The sequence below is a fragment of the Glycine max genome, chromosome 2 (assembly GCF_000004515.6).
Source record: "Glycine max cultivar Williams 82 chromosome 2, Glycine_max_v4.0, whole genome shotgun sequence".
NCBI classification, from domain to species: Eukaryota; Viridiplantae; Streptophyta; class Magnoliopsida; order Fabales; family Fabaceae; genus Glycine; species Glycine max.
The window spans coordinates 31,489,038-31,514,061 of NC_016089.4; the positions used below are offsets into that span (position 1 = coordinate 31,489,038).

The 25,024-nt window shown below is 34.1% G+C and overlaps 3 protein-coding genes across 7 annotated transcripts; 1 reads left to right on the forward strand and 2 right to left on the reverse strand.

Moving 5' to 3' along the window:
- Nucleotides 1–818: 818 nt before the first annotated feature.
- Nucleotides 819–1,115, reverse strand: LOC100778977 (cyclin-U4-1). The gene has a single exon (XM_003519009.4). The coding sequence runs from the start codon at nt 1,113–1,115 to the stop codon at nt 819–821; it is 297 nt and encodes a 98-aa protein (XP_003519057.3).
- A 1,718-nt stretch (nt 1,116–2,833) lies between these two features.
- Nucleotides 2,834–5,452, forward strand: LOC100776118 (uncharacterized). Its single transcript, XM_003518033.1, has one exon. The coding sequence runs from the start codon at nt 2,834–2,836 to the stop codon at nt 5,450–5,452; it is 2,619 nt and encodes an 872-aa protein (XP_003518081.1).
- Nucleotides 5,453–16,599: 11,147 nt separating this feature from the next.
- PHR5 (MYB-CC domain-containing transcription factor PHR5) lies at nt 16,600–19,560 on the reverse strand. Of its 5 annotated transcripts, none has more exons than XM_014773143.3 (8): nt 19,312–19,560; nt 18,844–19,164; nt 18,619–18,751; nt 18,260–18,336; nt 18,085–18,124; nt 17,856–17,910; nt 17,625–17,694; nt 17,038–17,309 (listed from the first exon to the last, which is right to left on the reverse strand). In XM_014773143.3, the coding sequence occupies exons 2-8, from the start codon at nt 19,006–19,008 to the stop codon at nt 17,208–17,210; spliced, it is 642 nt and encodes a 213-aa protein (XP_014628629.1). In that variant the 5' UTR covers nt 19,009–19,164; nt 19,312–19,560; the 3' UTR covers nt 17,038–17,207. The 5 variants fall into 5 exon arrangements, with proteins under 5 accessions (XP_006575228.1, XP_014628629.1, XP_040863137.1 ...); XM_041007203.1 differs by having other exon boundaries at nt 17,625–17,711; XM_006575165.4 differs by lacking the exons at nt 17,038–17,309; nt 19,312–19,560 and adding an exon at nt 16,600–16,715 and having other exon boundaries at nt 18,844–19,293.
- Nucleotides 19,561–25,024: the final 5,464 nt, after the last annotated feature.

Sequence of the window (25,024 nt, forward strand, 5' to 3'; positions counted from 1 at the left end):
ATGCGTTTCCCTTTTGCCCGAGCCCTGAATTATGAGGATCCAAGAGATTGCTACAGCTAACTTGTATATGCTCAATTTTTAATATCTTTTCGATTTCAAAGTAGAAACGAACAAAATGGATAAACAGAAAGCTACCCTTATAAAGAAGTGAGTCTTCTATTCCCTCGTATTGTTTAGCTTGGTAGGAAATTTGCAGAAAAAATGATGGAGACAATCATAGATCTCCATAGAATTCATAAGAAAAAGTAGAGGAAAAGAAAAGAGTTCAAAGTAAAGAGTAACACCCATAATTGATCACTGGTTAACTTAATCATATTAAAGTTTCAGAATTCAGAAATAACAGAAATTGAACATCTGTTAAGGATATTAAGATAGTTAGGTGTATTTGATTTCTATTTTCAAAAAATATATTTTTATTTTTAAAAAAAAAAATTAGACTCCTACGCCATGTTCATGCCTTACTACATGCAATACCTATCTAGATGATCCACACTCTTGAGTTAGGATTACAAGACAGAAAAAAACATCTACCAATTGTTGTTTTTTTTAAAGAATTTTCAAAACTTATTAAATTAATTTGGAAAACAGTTTATAAAATAAAATAAAAAAAGTTAGGATGAAAAATCAAACAAACTCTCTTAGTATTGCTAGCTACCTTAGAAAATAAAAAAAAATCATATTCTAACTTTCCAAGCCTCTAAATAACCCATGATTTCATCAATGATTAACTTAATTATTATATATACATCAAAGTTTCACAATCAAGAAAACACAGAATTTGAAAATTTGTTAAGTGTACTAACTAAGGCCTAAGCCACTTACATGTCATCCATGAACTTGGCAGCTACCATGACACTAGTGATCAGCAAACGGTGCACGTTGAAGGTGTTGATGGGAAGGGAGGGTTGTCTCTGAGTGAATCGGTCGAGGTAGACGTAGGCGACGACGAAGCACGAGGGGCTGCAGTTGGCGTACTTGAAGATTCTCTCAAGGTAGCTCTGAATTGAGATGTTTGGCCTTGTCAAGCCATGGAACACTGAGATCTTTTGGTGCTGTTGGTTGTGATCATTTGACTCAGCTACCCTTTCAAGAAGAGAGGAGAGGAAGGCGATCATTTGACACAGTTTAGTGATGAAATTAGTTTGTCTCGTGCGGCTGGGTGAAGCATAGCAGCTGAAATTGTCAACCCTCACCCCAGCTTGGAATCTAAAAAAACTCAAACCTATAACTATCATAAAATTTGTGAATGGTAAACTAGTGAAGATGGTTGAAGAAAAATTCTATCAGTTTGAATAGGAACCAAAATATGGCTACATAAGTAGAACAACTGCTAGAAATTCAAGAAAAACTACCCCCTACTAATACAAAAATCCTTGTCGAATTTGACTCGACCATTGATTAAAGTGAATGGTAAAATCTTTCTCCATGTTTCTTAGCCAAGTCCACAGTAAGAATATAGCATCCTCGAACAACTTGTTGCCATTAAAACTTGCATTTGAGCATAAGGTGTATTTGTAGCTGCTAGAACAAGAACTTTCTGATCATTGTGTCCTACACCCTACAATGTAAAGTGGACAAACTACATTATGATTAGGAACAAACAAGAAAAAGAAAATTGACACCAAAGGCGTTAGAAACCTTGGATCTTCTGAATTAGGAAAATAAGGATGCATGATAATAGTAGATAGTCATTATTGGGGGCGGGATTGAACAATTTTTTTTTTTGAAAAAAATTACAAGCTACTATGTTCAGCTTAAAGAAAGAAGCTAAATACAACCAGATTTAAGTCGTTAGTCAAAAAGCTGAGTGCAACTTTCTGTATGACTAAAAACCATCAAACAAGTTACTTTACAAATTTTTTTACCAGCAAAAAATAGTATAATAATGCTATAGCCAAGTATAATAGTCAGATGATGATGGATGCCCCCAAAAAAAAATAACTGCAAATGTTCACACCATTATAATATTGAATAAATTATAATACTCTCAGATTGATATTGTGTGTAATAAATGATAGATACAATAGTCCTAGGCCTAGCTATAAAAGTATGCACCTCTGTATATGGTTCAACACTTGTATTATCATAAAATTTGTTTGTCAATTGAGTTAGCAATGTATGATTTTATTTAAATTTTCATCAACTGCTGATAAACGATGTATAATTTGTTGTGCTTCACAGCTGTCTACACATTGTTGTGGTTTCCGTGGCTACAATTTACGAGTTTTGTATTGGACAATTTAGACTTTGTTGGTTAACCCACGAGAAAATTGATAGTATTTGAAGCTTCCATTACTGCAACCATGTATCTAGGTATGTAAGTTAATAGGAATTTTATTTGGATTGTAAGTTTGTTGTTCCATAAATTAGTATTATTGTTCATAAAAATATGTGCATTATGAGTGAACCCTAGTTTCCCGTTTGAGATTCCATACCATGATTAATACGGATAGTTTGGATTAGTTGTGGTATGGATTCTTGAATTGTCCGTTCGGACAGTTTGGGAACTCTCTTTTTTTACTTCATTCATAGTTATAGGTTAAGTATGTTATGGTATATTTGATTTGATTTTGGTTTATTGCGTATTGCTTTGTTCTCCGAGTGCATACTTGATTGTGGTCAATTTAGGTGACCGCTTTCATTTTGTGTATTTGGAGACCAATGCGAAATGCTGCCAAAATTTCATCAAATTTAGCATAACATACTTAACTTGTACATATGAATGAAGCAAAAAAAGTTTGTTCCTGAATGGGATAGGACCCGACCTTCATTTCAAAAAAGTGAGACTGTCATGCATATGTCATAACAGATGCCTTCTTGTAGAACAAGAAACATGAATAGAAGTTGGATTCAAGCACCACGCATAAGCGATGAGTATGAAAAGGGGGTTGAAGATTTCTTGAAGTTTGCACAACAACATGCACCAGCTGTGGGTGGAAAGTATTTCTGCCCGTGCGTAAACTGTGTGAATGGAAGGCGTCAGGCATTAGTTGTCATTAGATCACATCTAATTTGTTGGTACCTTCCAATTATACCAAGGTTTAAGCGATTGTTTGCTACTACACATGATGCTTCTAACCTTAAATGGCATGCAGTTGAGAGAATAAATGATGGGTTTCTCCGACATCTAGCTGATTCTCCACAGTGGAAGACAATTGATCACTTGTATCTTGAATTTGGAGCCGAACCGAGAAACCTTCGACTTGGTCTTGCTTCGGATGGCATGAATCCATTTGGTAACTTGTCCACTAATCACAGTTCATGGCCTGTGTTGCTAATGATTTACAACCTTCCTCCTTCGTTATGCATGAAGCACAAATACATTATGTTGTCTATGATGATAACGGGTCCAAGACAGCCAGGAAACGATATTGATGTGTACCTTACTCCTTTGATTGAAGACATGCGCAAGTTGTGGGTAGACGGGGTTGATGTGTATGATGCAAATCAGGGTGAGACTTTCAGGTTGCATGCGATGATATTTTGCACCATCAATGACTTTCCAGCTTATGGGAATTTGAGTGGATATAGTGTGAAATGTCACCAGGCTTGTCCAATTTGTGAGCAAAACACAAGTTTCATCCAACTTAAACATGGGAAGAAGACAGTTTATACACGACATCGTAGGTTTTTAAAACATTATCACCCATATCGACGATTGAAGAAAGCATTTAATGGTAGCCAAGAGACTGAAGAACCCCCAGAACCGTTAGCACCCCATGAAGTGTATGATCGGGTGAAAGACATCGTAACTGTTTTTGGTAAGACACAGCGGAAGGATCATTCTAACAAGAACATTTGGAAGAAAAGGTCAATGTTATTTGATCTTCCTTATTGGACCAATCTACATGTTCGGCATTGTCTCGACGTTATGCATGTCGAGAAGAATGTTTGTGATAGTTTACTTGGCACCCTTCTTAACATCAAAGGCAAGACAAAGGATGGTCTAAAATGTCGACAGGATTTGGTCAATATGGGTATACGAGAACAGTTACATCCGCAATCACAAGGTCAGCAAACTTATTTGCCCCCAGCGTGTTACACAATGTCAACTAAGGAGAAAAAACAATTTTGTCATTGTCTTAAAAATGTGAAAGTCCCACAAGGATACTCTTCCAATATCAAGAGCCTTGTGTCAGTTAATGATTTGAAGTTGGTTGGCTTGAAATCTCATGATTGTCACGTGTTAATGCAACAATTGTTGCCAGTGGCTGTGCATGGTATATTGCCTGAAAAGGTAAGGGTTGCGGTCAGCCGCTTGTGCTTTTTCTTTAATGCAATCTGTCGTAAGGTCATTGACCCAAAACAATTGGATGATTTGGAGAACGAGGCAGCCATTATCCTATGTCAATTAGAAATGTACTTTCCTCCATCGTTTTTTGACATCATGGTTCACTTAATTGTTCATCTTGTACGTGAGATTTGGTTGTGTGGGCCCGTGTTTTTACGATGGATGTATCCAGTTGAACGTTACATGAAGGTGTTGAAAGGATATACAAAAAATCCATATCGACCAGAGGCTAGCATTGTTGAACGATACGTTGCTGAGGAAGCTATTGAGTTTTGTTCACAATATATAGAAATGGCTACACCAGTGGGACTTCCTCAAAGTCGTCATGGCTCCACCATGGAAGGTAGGGTCACACGGGGGTTCAATGTTGTAACCATGGATCGCCAACAGTTGGCACAAGCTCATCTATATGTATTACACATCACAGCTGAGGTAATCCCTTACATAGATGCTCACAAACAACATCTGTGTCGTATTCACCCAAAAATGAACATGATGAGGTTGTTGCAAGAGCACAATAGAACTTTCATATCGTGGTTTAGACAAACAATCTTCGCCGATGACAGTGCTTCATACACATTAAGATTGCTAGCCGTGGGTCTAAATATGAATGTTCCAACATGGAAGGGATATGATATCAATCAGTATTCTTTCTACACAAAGTCCCAGGATGATAAAAGTAGTGTGCAGAATAGCGGGGTCAGTGTTGATGGTCAATCAAAGCACTTTTGTAGTGCTGCTGACAATAATCCCATTGAAGCTTGCATGCCTTACTATGGAGTCATTGAAGAGATTTGGGAGGTTGATTACGGTGAATTTAGAGTACCTCTTTTCAAATGTAAGTGGGTCAACGGAAACACATGTGCGCGTAAAGACAAAATGGGATTCACTTTAGTAGACCTTAAAAAAGTTGGTTACAAGGACGACCCATTCATAATGGCAGCGCAAGCTCGACAGGTGTTTTATGTAGAAGATCCATGCGACTCTAGATGGGCAGTGGTTTTGCAAGGGAGAAAAATTTGTATCGGTCACCATGTTGATGGATCAACACTTGATGTCACTGACATGCCATCTTTCTCCAAAGATATGCCTTCAAGTACTATTGAACAAGAAAAGGATGATGTATATGCAAATCGTACTGATTATGACGAGGGTTTATGAGACAACATTCCTACGTAACTATGTAAGCACAACCATATAAGTATTACTTAACATTTCTAACATTAGTCATGCATAAATTTCTAAGTTGTTTTGAAAATCATGCACCCTATTACATCATTGAATTTGACATATTTATAACACTTGTTTTTTTCCGCAGGGCCATGGCAACACCACCACCGTCCCTGCCACAATCAGAAAACCCTCCTGAGGCTACTTCGAAAAGGACAAGACAATCCACGAGGCTTAGAAGTTTGATGTCTAGATGCTTAGATGGCCCACGGCTAGTTGTGAACGTGAATCCGGCTACAGGTAGAGGGTCAGGGCTTCATAAAGAGAAATTTCACAGTTATTTAGGGGTTGTCGCAAGGGAAAAAGTTCCTATTGTACACGCGAATTGGAATGTTGTCCCCGACGATCTAAAGAGCTTAATATGGAAAGATATTTTGGTAATTAATTCTAAATACACTTGTATTCATGATTTTGTTGTTAAGTTACTTTTAAAGGATTCATTTACATACTGTTACATAACTCCTTTTGTTGTGCAGCGCAAATTTGATATCCCTGAAGGTGAAAATGCAAAAAAAAAGGTGATGTCAACAGCTGCAGCAAGATGGAGGCAATTTAAGTCTTCATTGACTTCAAAATTTGTCTTTGCTGACAATGAAGGTCAGCAAATATCTGATCCTACAGTCAAGTATGGCCTTGATCCAGAAACATGGGCGGAATTTGCAAAAAGCCGCAAAACTCCTAATTGGCAGGTTTGTTTAAGTATTTCTGTATCTGCAATAATCGATTCAATTTTTGCTTTCGTTGTTTTGTAACATATATATGACTAGTACAAGCTTGTCTTTTTCAGGGTATACGAAAGAAGGCCTAGGAAATTCAAAAATTTAATGACTGCCCTCACGTACTGTCTCGTGGGGGGTATGAACTGCTTGACAAGAAACTTATGGAGGAGAAGAGCAAGCGTGGACATGAGGAACATTCGTGTACTGAAAGCCCAACACTCAACGTCGACCCACCATCCCCAGTTGCAAGACACTTGAAGTGGAAGATCGCCCGCACTAAGCGGCATGGCCAAATGACGTCTGAAGTGGCACAAGAAATTGTAGACAAAATTGTCAGTTCATATATTTTTTTGGTTACAGTCATTGGCAAATAATGGTTAGCTAACCTAGTCAAATTTGTTTTATTCAAATTCAACAATTGTATATGCATGCAGGATTCATTACAGGAACAAGCAACACAGGGGAGTTTTGTTCCGCATGGGCGACAGGACATACTCAACACGGCCCTTGGCCGACCTGAGCATCCAGGCCGTGTTCACGTCGCAGGGACAGGTGTCACAATAAGCCAATACTTTGGCCAAGCCTCACGTGCTTCTACCACATCGTCACCATCGATCAACCAACAACAATTGGCTGATATCATCGGTGTAATTAAGGATGACATAAGAAAGCAGCTACAAGATGAGATAAGAAAGGAGGTACAGGATGAGATAAGAAAGGAGGTACAACAAGAACACAAGCAGCAACAAGAGGCTTGGATGAGGGCAATTGAAGAAAAACAGTGGAAAAATTTGGAGATGATGAAGCAAGAGTTAAAAAAATCATTGAAAGTAGAGCTATCTCATATTGCATCACATCAGTCAGCCCCCATTGAGGCGCCAGAAATACAAGCTCTACTTGCGCGTGTTAGCACAAAGGGTAGCTGCGCTGGACCTAAAGGAAGCGGATTACTTAAAGAGCTTTTGAGTGGTGGTGACGATCTAATGGGGTTGTTCGTAGTTGTTGGGGAAAATACTGTGCTTGCGGGCTTGGGAAAAGTGTTTGAGAATTCATCCACCATACAAAATGTTCGTTATGAAAATGATGTTGTTAAGTTTCAGGTTGTCAGAACATACATGCCTCACGCTGAGGTCCCTATTCCTACATCAGAGGTTCATTATCTTGAGCAGGCCGTTGGCACATTCGTCGCATGGCCGACCCATCTTGTTAGGGAAGTAACTAATGAGGTTAGTTTTTTTCTCCTATGAATCTGTTCTATTTGTTGACATGCTTCTTGATGTTGTACACTAAATTCAATTATCATAGGTGGTCGTAGGACCCGATAAGCCTCCATCAAGGTCTGTTGGAGAGCCGAACAGGTTAACATCTGTGGCCACAGATGACCCACTGGGAGAATTGGTTAAGAAGTCATATGTGGTTTACACAAAGCCAATGGAGTTGGCATGGGACGGGGCGAAATTTGGGTTACCTAATGCCTCAAATGGTTTTTTATCACACATGCAGATGTGATTGAAATAATTTTAGGTGACAAATGTTTAAACATATTTGTACTGAAGCTGTGGATGATGTAAGTAAATCATATTATTTGACTGGTTGTCATATCTTATTGTCCACTCCATATTTGTCTAAGAATATTGTTGATTGTGTTTAAAACAGGTTTATGAATGATTGGAGTACAAGCATTGGTTTTTCTCCAGTGTACGGTTTCCTTGAGCCCCAGTCTATACGCTGCATAAAGGACACGCGTGAAGAATGTCAAAAGTACATAGAAACGTGGGTCAAGGAGTCACATCGAGAAATCTACTTAGGACCTTACTTCAATCAGTAAGTCTATTCATGTGGTTGTTATCAATGTGTTTGCATCAGTTTGATGGTGAATTTCATGTTGTTGACTTCAGGGCACATTGGCAACTTCTTGTGTTGTGTCCACGAGAGAACATTATAGTATGGTTATGTTCTATACGAAGAAAGCCTGATGTTCACATTAAGTTTGCAGTGAACAAGTACTTCGCAACCTTATTCAATTTAGCATTGGTCATTACTTGTAGTTTACTACTCAAAACATTACATGTTAACTTCGGCTTTTGTTATTGTCAAATTTAGTGCAATGAAGAAAATATGCAGTAATCTCCAAGGCAAGGACAATGCACCTCCACCTCCACCTTAATGGATTGAGGCTAAGGTATGTTGTAATCCCTGTTTATTTTTTAAAATTTGAAATAAGTCTGATGTTTCAATTAGAATGATCCAGCATTTATTGAGCGCTTATATTGCATGTAGAGCCATGTACAACAAGGAGGATATGAGTGTGGATATTATGTGATGCATTGGATGTGGTGCATCGTTAGTGCCGGTTTGAAAAATGAACTCCACAATGTATGTCCTCTATTAGACTAACAAATCAATTTGTGTAGTATGAAATCGTACTTAAATGGTTGATGTACTAACTAAATTTTATTTTCTTCCCCTTGGTAGTATTTTTCAGATGGAACAGCATTAGACACTGACACCATGACGACAATACACAAGAAATGGGCAGCCTATTTTCTAGAAGTTGGAAAATGGATGTAAATTAGACAAATTTAGATGACATAGGAACATTAATAACCTTTGTAACGTAAAATTTTCATTGCACAAGACACATCATTATGTCTGATCATGACTTTTAATTCGGCATCGTTACATGATTATGGGACTTGTTTACGTTATTAGTGTGCACTGCTTTTGGGTTACATTTTGTATTGGTCCCAATATAGGATCAGTTTTTTTGTTGTGCAACTCTAATTGTATGCAGGTCAGCATTTGACATGCTCCTGCTTGGGTCGTTCAGTCCGCCGCAACCTTCTCATACATTGGTCCAAGAAATCATCGGAAAAGCTACTCAGGTGCTGCAATAATGACCTCTCTCCTTTTTTTTAATTTCAAATTTTATAAGTTTATAATTACAAATTGCCTGATGACTTGTCTTCTCAGATGATCTGATTTGATTTTTTTTTAAGAGACACTAGTGATTTACTATGGTCTATATTTTAAAAATTTGCTTCTGATATCATTTAATGAGGATGCACTGGGTAACCAAGCAGAGCATGCATTAGCCTCTCTGGCATCGATGATGTTGGAATCTCCTTCCTTCATAGTCAAATTTACACATGGTATGCTTACAGTTCCACCATCACTTATACAATTGTTTCCTTGTTACTTAACTTAGTTTGTTGGCTCATCAAAAGTTCAAAATTTTCACAAAAGAAAAGTATAAAAATGAGTGTGAGCTTTGGCACAATGGAAAGGTTGTTGCCTATAACTAGGAGTCTAGGAGGTCACGAGTTCAAATCTTGAAAACAGCATCTGTGCTTGACCCCACTAGGTGGGAGTCTCATGCACTGGGTTGCCCTTTATAATAGTATGAAGAATATCCTTTTCACTGAATTTTGATTTTGTAACTGCCTAACTGGGTTATTACTATATTGCCAGGTTTGAATTTGAGTCTAAGCTCTAAGGAATATACTCATGGAGTTGTGATTCGATTTCGATCCGGTGATCTCAGTCTCATGATCTGTAGCATTTGATTTTCTTTCACCAAGGTCTTGCTGACTGATATTGGTTCATGATGGCATTTCTTTTGCAGTTAAGGCATTTGAGATATTTATAAACAACAAAGAGTACAAAAATGTAAGAAACCTTTTATTGTTTCTTACACATTTAGATTTCTGCACTTGGGCTGTTATATGCCATCCAGATATTGGTCTAAAGTAGTGTGAATTGTACTTTAGCAACCGATTCTAATTTCATCTTCATGCCACGTTTTAAATGGAAAATGTTTCTAAATGTATCCCTTTAGTAAACAATATTATTCTAAATTTTGTTTGGGTTCATGCTGTCATTTTCTCTCGGTAAATTACAATTCTAATTTGTTGTTTGACACAGTCATTTTTAGGTATGTTTGAGAGGGTAAACCTTTAATTTCTAATAAATATTCTCTAATTTAATATTTAAAAAAAGACATAAAATGATAGATTAGTATAAATGTAATGTCCTAATCTTTTGTTTATTTTAATAAACATTATATACTTAATTTAAAATGATTTTTTTTCTCTCCTTTTCCTTCCAAAACCCCACTCCCAAACATACCCATTTGAGATTTTCCTTTTTGATCATATCAACTTATTAAGATGAACTTTTAATGAGCAAAATTTAAATATAATTTAGTAGATATTATCTTTACAAAACTAAAATATTAACACTATAACCATAACTTGGGAACATGCCCAGCTAGATTCTAAGTTATCTTTGAATTTGAAAAACAGGTATGGCATTCTAAGTTCCAGACTATTGTCCACAAATCTTTTTCTCTTCATTTCTCTGTTGATCTAGTGGGAACTGAAATTATGTAGCGAGGATGGTTTATGGTAAGTTTTTACTATTTACTTACTAGGCATATGTGGAAGTGAGATACATATTTCTCATATTTTATGCGAAATGTTTGCATGTTTTCAAGAAGAGATGCAGCTTGGTTTCCACTTTTTAGAAAAAAGAAAGGAGGTTATTTCCTGCTTTTTTATTTTCACTTACATGTTCTTTTGCCATAAATTATTAATATAATATAAGTGTCCACTTGTTTTGGTGACATTCTGAAACTTGATTGTCTCAGGGTTTTCTTTGGTATATTGTAATTGTATACATGTAAAGTTGTATATGTTTGTCTGCACCTGCTATCTGTAATTATGTATATTGATTTGGTTAAATATTGCTATATCCATGTAGCCAGTCACACCTAGTGAGTTAAGGCTTTCATTGTTGACAAATATTGAGTCAGTATTCATATATGTCTACTATTTACCTTCATTGCTAGCATTTCCCACCCTAGAGTATCATCTATGTTGTAGCTGTTTAAAAACACTGTTTGACCATCTGAATTGAGTATCAACACACAAAAATACTGACTTCAATATTTTTAGTAAACTGTATAAGAGCATAAATTCTGCTCCATGTTTCCTCCAGGTACAAAATATTAATTATGCTCCATGTATAAGAGCATAAATTCTGCTCCATGTTTCAGGAAATTTGCCAAGCTCTTGTTCCTCCAGGTACAAAATAAGAAAAATTGTAATACATATTCTAACACACTTATAATTATGCACGTAATATTAATTATTAATTTTTTTAATAATAACTGGGTTTACTTAATTCTTTAAAATAAGTTATTTCCATAAATAAGTTTCATCTATATTTTAAATAATAATAATAATAATAATAATAATAATAAGTCAAGGAATAGGAGACAAAGCTACAATTTTGTTATTCTTGTAGAAAAATGTTGCTTTTGCGGTCACAAGAATCCTAATCAAACACACTGTGATTTCGGTCCAAAACATGCTTCACCTGAATTTCCTGATGATACACATTGCATTTTAGTTGGCAGTTGGCATCTTGCAATATCTTATTCACCATAACTACAGAGATTTCAAAATCAACTTGCCAATGTCCCAACAAAATGTGAAATGTACGTCTCTAACAAGTTCATAAAGTTCTGAACCAATTTTTGTGTCTTTTGTGAAAACTTCCTAGAATGAGGGGATGCTATATATTATAGAGTAACACATTTATCCTTAGTCATTTTGGTTATAACAGCAAACCAATTTTATATTTCCAAGCCTTAAGTTTTTTCTTTATATCTTATGAGAACAAGTTCATCCAGTTTTGGACCAATGTTAATTGTATTTTAGTAATCTTTCCAATTATTCGACTTAATTTCTTGTTGACTAAAGTCAAATAAGATTTGGAACATTCAAATTCCAAGCTTGACTGGACAGTCTGCTCCCGAAAGATATATTTCCTTAACAACTATTATTTTTGGTATGACAATTCCATCGTTAACTTGACATTGAAATAGACTAAATGCTTAATTTATATTAATTAATATTTTCAATTTTTTTAAGAATCGTATTAAATTCACGTTCATGAATAAATTCTTTAATTGAAAAAAAAAACTACTAATTTTTAAAGTTCATTCAGATTATTGGTGTCTCTTTGGATTGAATTGATTCTTGGACATGGAGTAGAATGCGATATTTTTTTGCATTTAGCAATAGAAAGTTGCGGTTCTTGTACTTTGAGTGCACAGGCAGAGCTACAAACAGTCAACTACACATTCAAGTGTATGTTATGTCACTGATTTATTTTTTTACCCAGAATGACTTGTAATAGTTTAATGGCTTAGAGTGTGTGATTGAAGTTAATATATATTTGTATCTCAACTTTCATTTCTTTAGATCCAGGTTTTCAAAGAACAAATCGAGCAACTAAAAGAAAAGGTAAGTTGTTTACATTTCATCAAAATGGTTATAACCTGTTTTGAGTCAGTGAGGAGGGTAGAGATCACTATATTTGTCATTACAGCTTAGTGAAAGGAAAAACCGATTAAGTTATGGATGTTAGTTATGGTTTGCGAAGTTATGGTCTATTCTACTGGAAATGAGCGGAGTCATATTCAAGTTGGAGAAGTTTGATGTGCTTAGAATGTTAAACATGATTCAAATTTGACATTGGTCTTAGGTTTCTTCAAAAACAACTTTTTCCTAGTGCTTAAGGCACTAACAGATTTAAGACCTTTAGTCTCTATATATAGTTACATCTGAAAAAAAGTTTCTTTAGTTACAAAACCTTTTACTTAAAGACATTTCCTTTTACTTCTTAAACCTGATTAAAATTTGACTCTTGACAACAGAATGAGAAATTATGGACAATAAAGTTCAAATATCTAAAAATAAGAGGGAGAAAATATAAAAATTCTAAATATATACTTCTGTATAATTCTGAGTTTATGATGCCATCAAAAAAATGCTTCAAGGTTCAATTCCTTTTCTATCAGTTCTGAAAGTTGAAAAGTTCCCTATAAGGATTACATATAAAAGATTCTGACTATTGTGTTTGTAATTTAATTCAGGAAAAAGTCCTACTTGATGAAAATGCCAAGCTCACTGAAAATGGCAGGCTCTCTGAGAAGGTGAAGTTATTGCTATTTGGAATTAATTCTGTGTGGCCTATAGTTCATTTGGATAATATTTTAAAGCAGATAGAAGCAGTGGCAAATTATCAAGGGGACAGTTACATGGGCAAACCAGTGAGGATAAATTGTCAAAAGGCGATTCTGGTGATGAAATGCTCAGCTCTGTTCTCAAGTAATGTTCCTTTACCTTCCCGTTTATAGGATCACCACTTTACTGATCAACGATAGGATCAATAATGATGTTCACAAATTTACTTTGATGCTGATGCTGAAGGACCTTTGTCTACTAGCCCTAATCAGTTAGACGGTGACAAAATAACAGGAGCTACCAATCATAAATCCGTGAATTTGGAGGGAAGCCTGTTGGTTCCGCACCTGTAAGTTTATACTGAACTCTTATGCTTATTAATTATTACTGATATTTTTTCTTCTATTAAATTTATGTTTCCTCTAGGAAATGAAATGTTGTCATTATTGTTCATCTTAATTTGACAATTTTTTTATATACATTTTGATGCATCGAATGTGTTTAAGTCTTCTCTAAGTTTGTGTTCAATTTAATATTTATAGGCAAAAAAAAAAAAAAGAGTCCAGGCTTTCAATAAAGATCAGGAAGCTCTAACCAAAGTTCTATATGAGCAGTGAGTACCACTTGGTTGCCTTGCATTTGATCTCTTTCTGCTCTTTGCTTGATGACTGCTGAATGGATAGTTAAATAAGAAAATTCAATGTTTTTTGAATTTTCTATATTATTTTGCTCAGGATGACAAATAGCATTTCAATTTAGCTTTTGATTTTGCTGTTAATAGCTGGGTTGTTATTTCTGCAGATTCAAGGACCACAGAAGATGTAGTTACATGATAGCCAATGCACTGGATAAGGATGGTAAATTCACTACTGTCCAAGTCTCTCGAAAACTTAAGCAGCTTGGTTTGTATCTTCCTCTGCCCAAGGATGGTAAATTCACTACTGCCCAAGGGGTGCTTCTCCTTAACTAACACAACAATCGGCATTGATGTCCCTGCAAGGACTATGCAGGTATAGTTATTCAGATGTAAATATGAGCATACCAACTAAGATTTTACTACATTTTGATCCTTTTCTCTACTTTATATCTTATAAATTCAAGGAGTCTATAAATTCAGCATTGATGTCCCTACATTTTGATCCTTTTCTCTACTTGTTTGGTCAGAAAGATGCTAAAGAAAATGAAAAAGCAACCCTTCTTGTTTGTGGAACTCCTTTTCTGGAAGACTCGGAGGGAATGCCATTACATCAATGCTGAATATTTGTTGAGCGAGCTTGGTCATTTGAAGAAAGAAAGTGTCAATTGGAATAACACTCAGGGAGATGAAGAAATTGGTTCATCCCCAGCAAAGGTGTGGACATAGGATATCAAAAGTAAGATAAAACCCTCAAACTTTGCTTCTAAGCTTTTATGTATGATTTTGTACTTTCTATTTCTTTTCGGAAATTTTTTTGAAGCACTGAGATGACCATTTTTAGAATGTGGGACCAATTTTCAATTTATGCTTCTTGATTGATTGGTTCATAATTATTCTTGATCACTGCAAAGAATTATCTGCAATGAATCTACTCTTATTTTTGTTTCTTTCTTCTGTAGAGACAAGCTTGATGTTATTAAAGGATTTGGAAAGACAAATCAAAGATCTCCATGAGAAGTAGGTTTGAGCAGATCAAACTTTTGTCTGAACTTTGGAGCATGATTTAAATTAAAGCCTTGTCAAAAAGAAATTCAGTCTTTTTTATTTTATTTTTTTTACATCATTGGTACAAACATTCTTAAAAGGAGTGAGCAAGATAGATCAATTCATAGCTTTTCAATATTTTGTTGAATTTCATTATTTGTACTGTATTTCAATTCATAGCTTTTCTTGTACTAATTTAACCTGAGTTTATAAATTTCCAAAAATTAAAAAAAAATCAGCATATTCTACATCGGTTCAATTATAAACGATGTAGAAAATATCCTCATTCTACATTGGTTACGCGATAAACGATGTAAAAACTCTTCAAATTCTACATCGGTTGATTGTAGACCGATGTAGAAACATTTCCATTCGTGCCCATTCTACATCGGTTTTGGTGATAAACAATGTAGAAAATCTCCTCATACTACATCGATTTTACGATAAACGATGTAAAAAGCTTTCATTTTCTACATCGGTTGATTGATAACCGATGTAGCAACGTTACCATATCCAGTCATTCTACATCGGTTGAACTATAACCGATGTAGAAACCTTTCATTTTCTACATCGGTTGACTGATAACCGATGTAGAAATCTACCCATTCAACATTGTTTCAGCCTTAGAACCGCTGTAGAAAGCTACCCATTCTACATCGGTTGTAGCTAGACAACCGATGTAGAAAAATCGACTTTCAAAGACGGTCATAAAACCGATGTTGTGATTCAACAACCCCGGATTACCACCACGCGTCATAACCGATGTAGAAAGGTCGTTAGAATCGATGTAGAAGGCCTTTTTTTTAGTAGTGGAATAACAACACAAAGTGGCTAAGCTGGCGAAGGAGGCAGGAATGACATTCAAACTTTTGCAAAATGACACTAAGAGGGTGTGACATTTCAGAACCAAAGATAGGGCCTTGTTGAGGACTAGTGTCGAAAATGATGTGTTGCATTAGATGCTTGTAGAGGTTGGATCTCGCATGTACATCTTTTGGAAGAAACCCTACAATTAAGTTTTTTGGTCTTTGATTTGAGTTCTAAGAGCATTCTTGCTTGAAGGAGGAATTGACCGCTTTTGCTGCCTTAGCCTCTTTGATTGGCTTTGCCAACAATTGCTTTACTATGTTGGCCATTGATCACTTCCCCAAGGGGTGGATCCAACACACAAGTTGCAAAAAAATTAGGTTTAGAGATCAAGGACCGAACTTGCTCATGGTGGGAAAATGGAAATGGGGGAGAGCATTGGAGGAGGTGTTGATTATTTCGGATAGGAAATTGAAAAAAGGATCATAAGGGAACTTAACACATTTTATTTTTTGTTTATTTTTTTTAACGGAAACTTAACGCCATTTGTAAGCAAGGGTTAAAAATAATTTTGAAAATCTGAGGTATCGAAGTGTAATAAGCTAAAACTTCATGGATGCATGTAATTTAGTTTTACTTTTTTAAAAATATTTTTCTCAATTGTTAAATAAAAATTATTAAATGCTTTATATATTTTGAAAGCATTAAATGCAAAATTTTATACTAATTATTAAACATATTAAAGAAATATTTTAGAAAAATATGACAAAACATGCTTCATTTGCTTGCATAAATACGTACACCCAATAGAAACATAATAACAATATAGGATGACGACATGGTTATAAAGATGCATCACGACAATGACAAAAAATGTCGACACCTGAAAGAATGATTCTTGGTCTTCATCATATGACGTCGTAGATCTAAATGTGAGTGCAGACAAAAGATAACTGGACATAGGATAAGACAAAGAAAATCAAATAACGGAACAAAATGATCACACCAAAGAAGCACATAGAAGAGAATGACACAAACACTATAAAAAAAAAATGAAGCCAAAACAGAAGCACTTATGGTTCAATATGTTGACATATACTCCTATAGCTCTTTAAGTTTGATGGCAAGCGAAAATGGGAGATTTTGTTCTGAATTAATATGTTGTTAACTTGTTATCTGAAAAAAAGGAGTCAAAGCTATCAAGCATAATTACTTAATGTCAAATTATTTATTATGATTTAATTTTTGTAATGTTTGTATACCAAGATAAATAGGTAGATAAAACAGACACACATTATTTACTTAAGGTTTAATTAAGCTGATTGACTTGTACTTAAGGTTTAATTGGCCATATGTCCTTAAAAAATATTAAAAAGTAAATAATATTACAGGTCCGTGCGGACCGTGCCCATTTATTTTTCCAGAAATATTTTGCCGTCATTCTCCTAAGATTTGGATCCTCCAATTTGCTTTATTTGATTTTTGCCACAAACACTATTGACCTGTTTCTTTTGTTCTTCGACTAGCATTTGCAAATTTCGTTGAGCCTAACCATCAGAAAAGTAAAAAGACAGTTATAAAATAAGTTAAACTTCGTATAATAGGCTTAACTTTTTTTTAATTTTACTTATTTAACTTTTTCATAAGTACCTATAAATTTATAAGAATATTTTTTTTGGGTAAATTAATTATTTCAACTGAATAGTTGTGATAAGATAAAGTTATTGCAAAGTGAGATTTTATAACGAAATTAAAGGACAAATTTGAATGTATATAATTAAATTTCCGAGAAATTTGTTGAAAATACTACTAGAGTTACTTAAATTAATGAATCATTGGAAAACGAAAAGTCTCACACGCACCTCCAATTGTTCTTGAATACCTCTCCCAATCTCAAGTTGCAGTAGTCTTGATTCCTCAATTTGCATATAGCTGCCAGAAGTATAATTCTAACAGCAATTACATTTTAGAAACATTTGTATAAATGCATGTTACAGTGAGAAAATAACCACGCACACAAACGATACAATATATATATATATATATATATATATATATATATATATATATTGTGGCATGCTATAATACGTTACATTTTCTGTTGAAGTTCAGTGACCATGTCTATGCCTTTGCTTTCTTTGTATCCCTCTGCAATGGAAACAAGACAATATAATGGGTGATAATTTATCCATAGAAGTATATGCACAAATGTAAAATTCACCTTTTTTTTCTTAATTTAATTAATATTTGAAATAACAAGCATGATATAGATGACAAAAATGATAAATGTTAACTATATCTGCAAAGAAGAGGAATTTATACCCTTGCTAGAGTTCTGCATGTACATTGTGGTCCGATATTTCTGCAACGAAATTGTGTCAATTAAAAATATGGATAATCAAAATTACTATTCCAGAATATACACACGAAATAGAAGCAGTATACACCATAAAATTTCAAGAACAACATGCTAATTTCGTTCAAAGAATATTGTTACCTGCAAGTGACTTTTAACATGAAAAATGGTGAGCGACTTTGAATTCATCATCTGTAGCACTGCCTTGGGTTTTGCTTCTACAATTCATTAAAAAACCAAACATTGAATAGTTCCTTGATAATTGTAGCTTGTTCACAGTTTTAATTCTAGACAATTTAAATACACCTCTTTATATATTTTCGGTGATGTTCTCTAATCAAAATTAAAGTTTTACTTTAGTAATTTGCATAACCAAGGTTTACATTAAAACTTAACAAAAATTACTAAGATGAAACTCTAGTTTTGACAAGAGAACAAGACTAAAGAAGACTTGCAAAAACTGCATTTATTTTTTGTTATATAATTTTAACTTAACTTACTTTGAGGACCACCAAGGCTGTTGACAGCTGCAACAAATTGCTCATGCAAATCTTTGGTCCATTTTATTCTATTTTTCCTAGTTGGTACCATGCTAGAAGCAGAGTTTCCAGAAGTGGCACAAACAACTTCAGCCTGAGAGCAAAAAGCTAATAGAGAATTCATAATTCTCATCCAAAAATCAAAATTAAAATCCAAATACAACATTAAACACCATTTACACCAACCTCAATAACTGGGGCAGAATCATCACCCTCCAATCTTTTCTCTTCGTGTCTGAAATGCTCATAAAGTGACACGTCATGGCAAGGAAGTTCACTATATTCTCTATACGTTTCACAAAACGTGTCTTCATCACTAGACAAGAAAGAATCAACAACACTTCCGAACATTGGAGCAGAGTCGTCCCGAGAAGATTGGCACAGCAAATTTTGTGAATAGAACTTCAAACACGAAAAAGGAACATCGAACACATGTCGTTGGAAGTTGAAGCTGTCTTTTTCTGAGCCTCCAACGTCGGCTTCACTGCTGTGTGCTCCGTTTGATACCTGCGAAAAATGATACATACGTTGATTTGTCTAACTAGCACTTCTTAAAGATGATGTATATTGTTCTAGTTTCGGTAAGTGATTTTTTTAGTTAGATCGTTGATGTTTATATATATATATATGCTCAAATAATTGTCACTGTTGTACCTTTTATATTGGGTTAATTTTGCAACTATCTGAAGATAAATACCATGCAACTGCGTAGATTCAATAATGTAATACTATTATATCTCACAAGGAGAACATCAATTGTTAGGATTTAAGCACATAAGCACAAGAGGAGAATTTAACCAAAAGACTAATCTATAAGCTGAGGGAGCCTCAAGAGTAAGTATCAAATCAAATAATTTATTCTACTTAATGTGGACTCCTAACAGGACTCCTCTATTCATTGTAGTTTAGATATAATAAAAGTCAACTGGAAAAAAAATAAAAAGAAGAAGAATAAAATAGGAGTCTTTGTACTACTTTCATAGAGGAATTCGTTGTTGTAGTACAGCATCTCTGTTGTGAAGTACAACGTGAAAAAATGAAGAAGAAAAAACTGATTTTTCAAGAGTGTAATAACCAGCAAATTAAGATGGAATCATGGAATACGTTTTCTGTATTTTCTTTTAATTAAAATGAAAAAAATATATTTTTAGTTCTTATACTTTTGTGAAATCTTGTTTCTGGAAGTTTTAAATCATCTAATTTAGTCCCTATATATTAAAAAAAATTATTTTTAGTCCCTCCTCACAAACGATGTTAACTTTTGTCTTACGTGACAACCAAAGTATATTTTTTAAATTGAGTAAAATGATATGTAAGATTATTTTATTTTTTAAAAATAAGTTATTAACATATCTCCGAGATATATTGATCCGTAACTTAAGCATTGACATTAATTAACTAAATAAAATCATAAGTAATGTATATCGCGCATATGAATGATAATGGGTAGGGTCTTATAGTATCCATACATATTCTTATACCATGTTGAAAAAAAAAAAGTCATACTTGTCCTCATACATGCACGGTAGCAATTTCAATTCTCATGTTGTATCCGTTGGATATCTATATATACATATTTGCATCACACAACTTGCATTTTAATTATGTATAAAGTTAATCAATTAATAAAAAATTAATAAAATAAATTATTACAAGTAAATTAAAAATTAATTAATCTTAACTAATTCAAATATAACATTAAAAAATAATAATATCTTTGGCCATATATATATAAGAAAATATTACCTAATTCATCAAAACCGTAGAAGTGATTAGATTAGTTAATTTGTCATAAATTTTAATTTTGTTCTAAGACTACTCATAACATTAAATTGTTTAATAGGTGGTTATTTATCAATGACAATTTTTTAACCAATTAATATATATTGTTTTGTTAATAACTCAATAAATGTTTTTACTTTCATGGGAAAATGAGTGTATATCATTAATTGACCTCATAATTAATTAGGGATAAAAAAGAAATTTAATAATGAAATTATCTTATATTTCTTATAATTAGGACTAAGAAAGTGTTGTCTTTTATTTCTTATATATAGCTAGAATTAAAGGTAGTATTATAACAAGCAAACATAACATTAATTCGTCCAAACTTAAGTCATAAAGAAACACCATTACAAATATAATCATCCAACATTACAAAGATAAGTCATTAAAGAGGTAAAATTCTACACTACTAATTTAAAGCACCAAACAACACAATATTCAGTTCACAATTGGAAGTCAATTTTAAAAGAATTTGTCAACAAATTCATAAATTTATACATAAAAATAAATAATAGTTCAATATTCTTAAATAGAATTTGAAATAAATTTATAAGACATGATGAATTAGAATTCATTACTCTCTCTTAAATTGTTACTATTAGATATAAAATAGAAGAGTATATGTATGTTATAAATTATTTAGTCAGTAACATATATTAATTACATTAATATGTAATATATGTGTGTGTGGGATAATGACCTGTTTCCATCTCCAATCCCAATAAAAGAATAATTATCATTTTTAGTTGTGGATACTTTTATAGATACTTGTAGGATCTACTTCTATTTTGTCTTCCCTATCTATTCGAGTGTATTTGTTTATTTATTATTTATAGAAAACAAAGACATGTATCATGGTCAATCACTTAAGTTAGATATCCTTAGTATATGTGTGAGTGTACGACAAACAAATACAACACTAGACACGAATCAATAAAATAAATGAAATAGTGATCAATACAATTGAAATTGAAAAGAAATAGTCATGTTTCTAATTTCCAATTTTTTTAAAAAACAGGGTAATCATAATAGTTTAAATTAAAATTAAGGATAAAACACTTACAATATTATACTCTCTCTTATCCTTTGTTCCCCATTTTTAACACATTGTACAATTTTCTTAAAATAATAAAAAAAACATTGTAATTTGTACAATGCATCCGTGAATATAATTTAAAAAATTATGTATAGTGCTAGGCATGGCAATGGGGACCAAATCCGCGGGACCCGCCCTAATTTTGATGAGAAAAATTTGAGTTGATCAAGGTCGGGGGTCGGATTTTACCCGATAGCCAAAGTTAGGTTTGGGCTTGGGGATGAGATTATTAATACCTGACCCGAACCCACCCCACTAATAATTAATTTACAAAAATATCATTATATATATATATAACACACTAAAACATGAAACTATTGGATTGAATTTTATGCTAGTGTTAGATTGAATTTTATGTTGTTATGTACAGTCTAAAAATATGTTATTGTTGCTATTTAAAATTATATTTTTCATTCTATGAAAAATTATATTTTTTTTATAGAATTTTATAAGCATGTCCAGGGTGGGAATGAGGATAAATCTACATCTCGTTTGGATTTCGGGGGCAGGGGAATGGGGAGTTTGGATTTCGGGGGCAGGGGAATGGGGAGTCGGGAGCAGGGATTGGGTAAGCAAAACCCGGCCCCTACCCACCCGTTGCCATGCCTATAGAGTGCGATAATCATAATTAACAAATAAAGAAAAGTGATTGATCTAGGTACTTTCAAAAGATGATTTACAATGAATTAATTAAAGATTCAATTCAATAATTAATTTGTTCAACATATGATTTATGAATTGAATGGATTAAATTTGAGGTTTTTTTTTTCATACTGAAAACATGTTTATATTATATCATTCATAAGCGACTTGGTTAGCTTTCCGACCCACAAATTGAATTGGATAGTTTTGAATATTTTGTAATTTCTTTGAGCATCCTCCAAGTATGACTCCAAATTCTCTATCATTAATATTGAAACATGTGGCCTTCATCCAATCGACAACTTGCTTACAATCAGATTCTAGAATAACAAGCTGAAAAGTTGGATGGAAATTCAATCTATAGCTGTTTGAAGAGCTATTGCTTCTGCTTCGTGAGGCAATGGAGTCAGAGATGGTACAATTATAAAATTGTATAATTAAGAATGATTTAAAGTAGTTGATTAGTACCGGTACATTAAAATGATATTTTTTTTTGTAATCCATTGCATAAATTTTTTACGGTTAAACATGTTTGATTTAAAAAATATAGGATATGAATAACTTCCTTGTAAATTTCTTTAAGCATTTATGTGAGTAAGACTAACACATTACAAAGAATTGTAACATACTAGGTTTCTCTAAAGTTTCTTTATTTTTAAAAATAAAATAAATTAGTATTCTTTTGTCTATTGTTATTAATTGTTAGTTTCATAATTGTATTACAATTAATTTCGTAATAAATTAATGTAATTAAAAATATTCATAGAAATTAGCTTTAAAATATTAATAATTTAAATAATTTGAGAATTGTCCATAGAATGCAATAAAATTCTGCTGTGAAGTTTTGATTATTAATAGGAATTTTAATAAAAAAGATTAGGAATTATTATATGTTTCAAAATATATAATTAATTGAAACTTAAGTAAGCAACTAGTTGATGGTTAAATTAATTAAGAAATTTTAAGAATAAATTAATTAAATAGATAAGTAGAGGAAGGTTAAACTAAATAAGTAAATGAGTGTAAAATTTAGTTAATTGTTTGCATTAGAGTTAAATTAGGCTAGGCTTTTAAAAATTGCATGCTTGTATATCTAGGAAATTACTTTACGCTTCCTATTTTTATGCTTGATGCACCCCAAAATACCTACTATTACCTTCTTACCCTTCTTATCCCAAGCTGCTTTCCCCCCAAACTTCTCCATGACCACCAAATTAAATATGTCCTTCACCCAACCATCAAACACCATCGTTGCACCCAAACTCCACCTCCACACACTATTAGAAAATACACTTTCAACATCTGTTATTTACGGCATTCTACATCGATTTTGAAATCGATGTTGAAAGTACTGATGTTAACCAGACAACTAGGTTTTCCTTGGGCAGGATGACCACCATCTGCCAGTGTCCGCTGTAGTGGAGACAAATATGGGTTAGTATATTAGTAAACATTAATTAAATTCAGTTATTTTGTGTGACTTACCCATTCAGGTAGGCTCCAAGGTAGACATCACGTTTTGAACTCTGCATCCAACTCTTTATGTAACTTTCAGCCCCAAACTGCGATTGCCCAGACCTTTGAATGGACTGTGGCTCGAGGAATCCATACAGATCATAATTCTCCGCTCGCATACTTGTTTTAGTTAGATGCCTATTTATGTTAAGTCAAAGTTAAATATCTATGAATTGAAAACAATAACTTAGGTAATTAAAAGTAATCTAAAATGATTTACAGAATCCACAACTGTAACACTGATATACTGAGACATTAACCACCGTGTGCGATTTCGGAGAGTTCTTCGTGCTTTATGTAGAGTGGGAAGTCTGGATTAAAGACCCCGAACATGGTGGCATCCCATGTAACCCAGCAAGGCCTCAAGAAAAGCTCTGGGATGATCAATGTCATCAGATAAAGCAGATCATCGACCTCTAGATTTGGCTTTTGAGGTGGTTTTGCCAGAGACACAACTGTCTGTTCATGAAACAAAGTTAAATGGCCTAATTTAAGGCATGCTGAATGAATTAATTCAAAAAGAAGAAACATATAGTAAGAGTAAAGTACCTGTTGTGATAAAGGCTTAACCAGATGTGTCGGCCAAGCAAGGAAGGTGTGAATTGCCTACCCCACTAAGGAAACCTCATCAGTGGGTACAGGAATGAGAGCATTTGGATCTTTAACCTCCTCCACACCCACCTTTACTTGGCCAGGCAACGAAGGAGTGTTATGAACAATAGTGGATCCCTCACAAACTCTTCCCAAGGCAACCAGGCGGGCAAGATTTGCTTCGATGTACAAGCCGCACTTGTCTGAGTCACCCGTCTCAGGATCGTTTCCTGAGGGATCAATACAACTCTCCTTTGTGCTTACTCGAGGACTTGAGGGACTAACCAGAGGCTCCTGAGGAAGTGTAAGTCCCTGAGATTGCATCTGGGACTGAAACTGGGACTGCATCTAGCTGAACGATACCATGAGCTGCCGAGTCACTTTTTCTGTGATCGACTCCTCTAGCGGGTCCTTGATTTGCTGGGTTAGTTGCTGCAATTCTTCAGGAGGCAGCGAGGAAGAGCTGCGAGACGTCCGTGGAACCGATCCAAAGTATTTCTTGATGGTGACACCGACTCCAGCAACACAGACACGTCCAGGGTGCTCTGGACGTCCAATAGCAGCGGTGAGAACATCCTGACGTCCATAGGGGACGAAGGATCCCTGTGACACCTGCTCCTCAAAGGAATCCTGCACAAAAAAGAAACATTTGTACATGGCATTCACAAAATAAAGAAATATAATTCTAATGGTTAGTTGAAAATGACTTAGGATCTTCTCAGCGATTTCCTTTGCGAC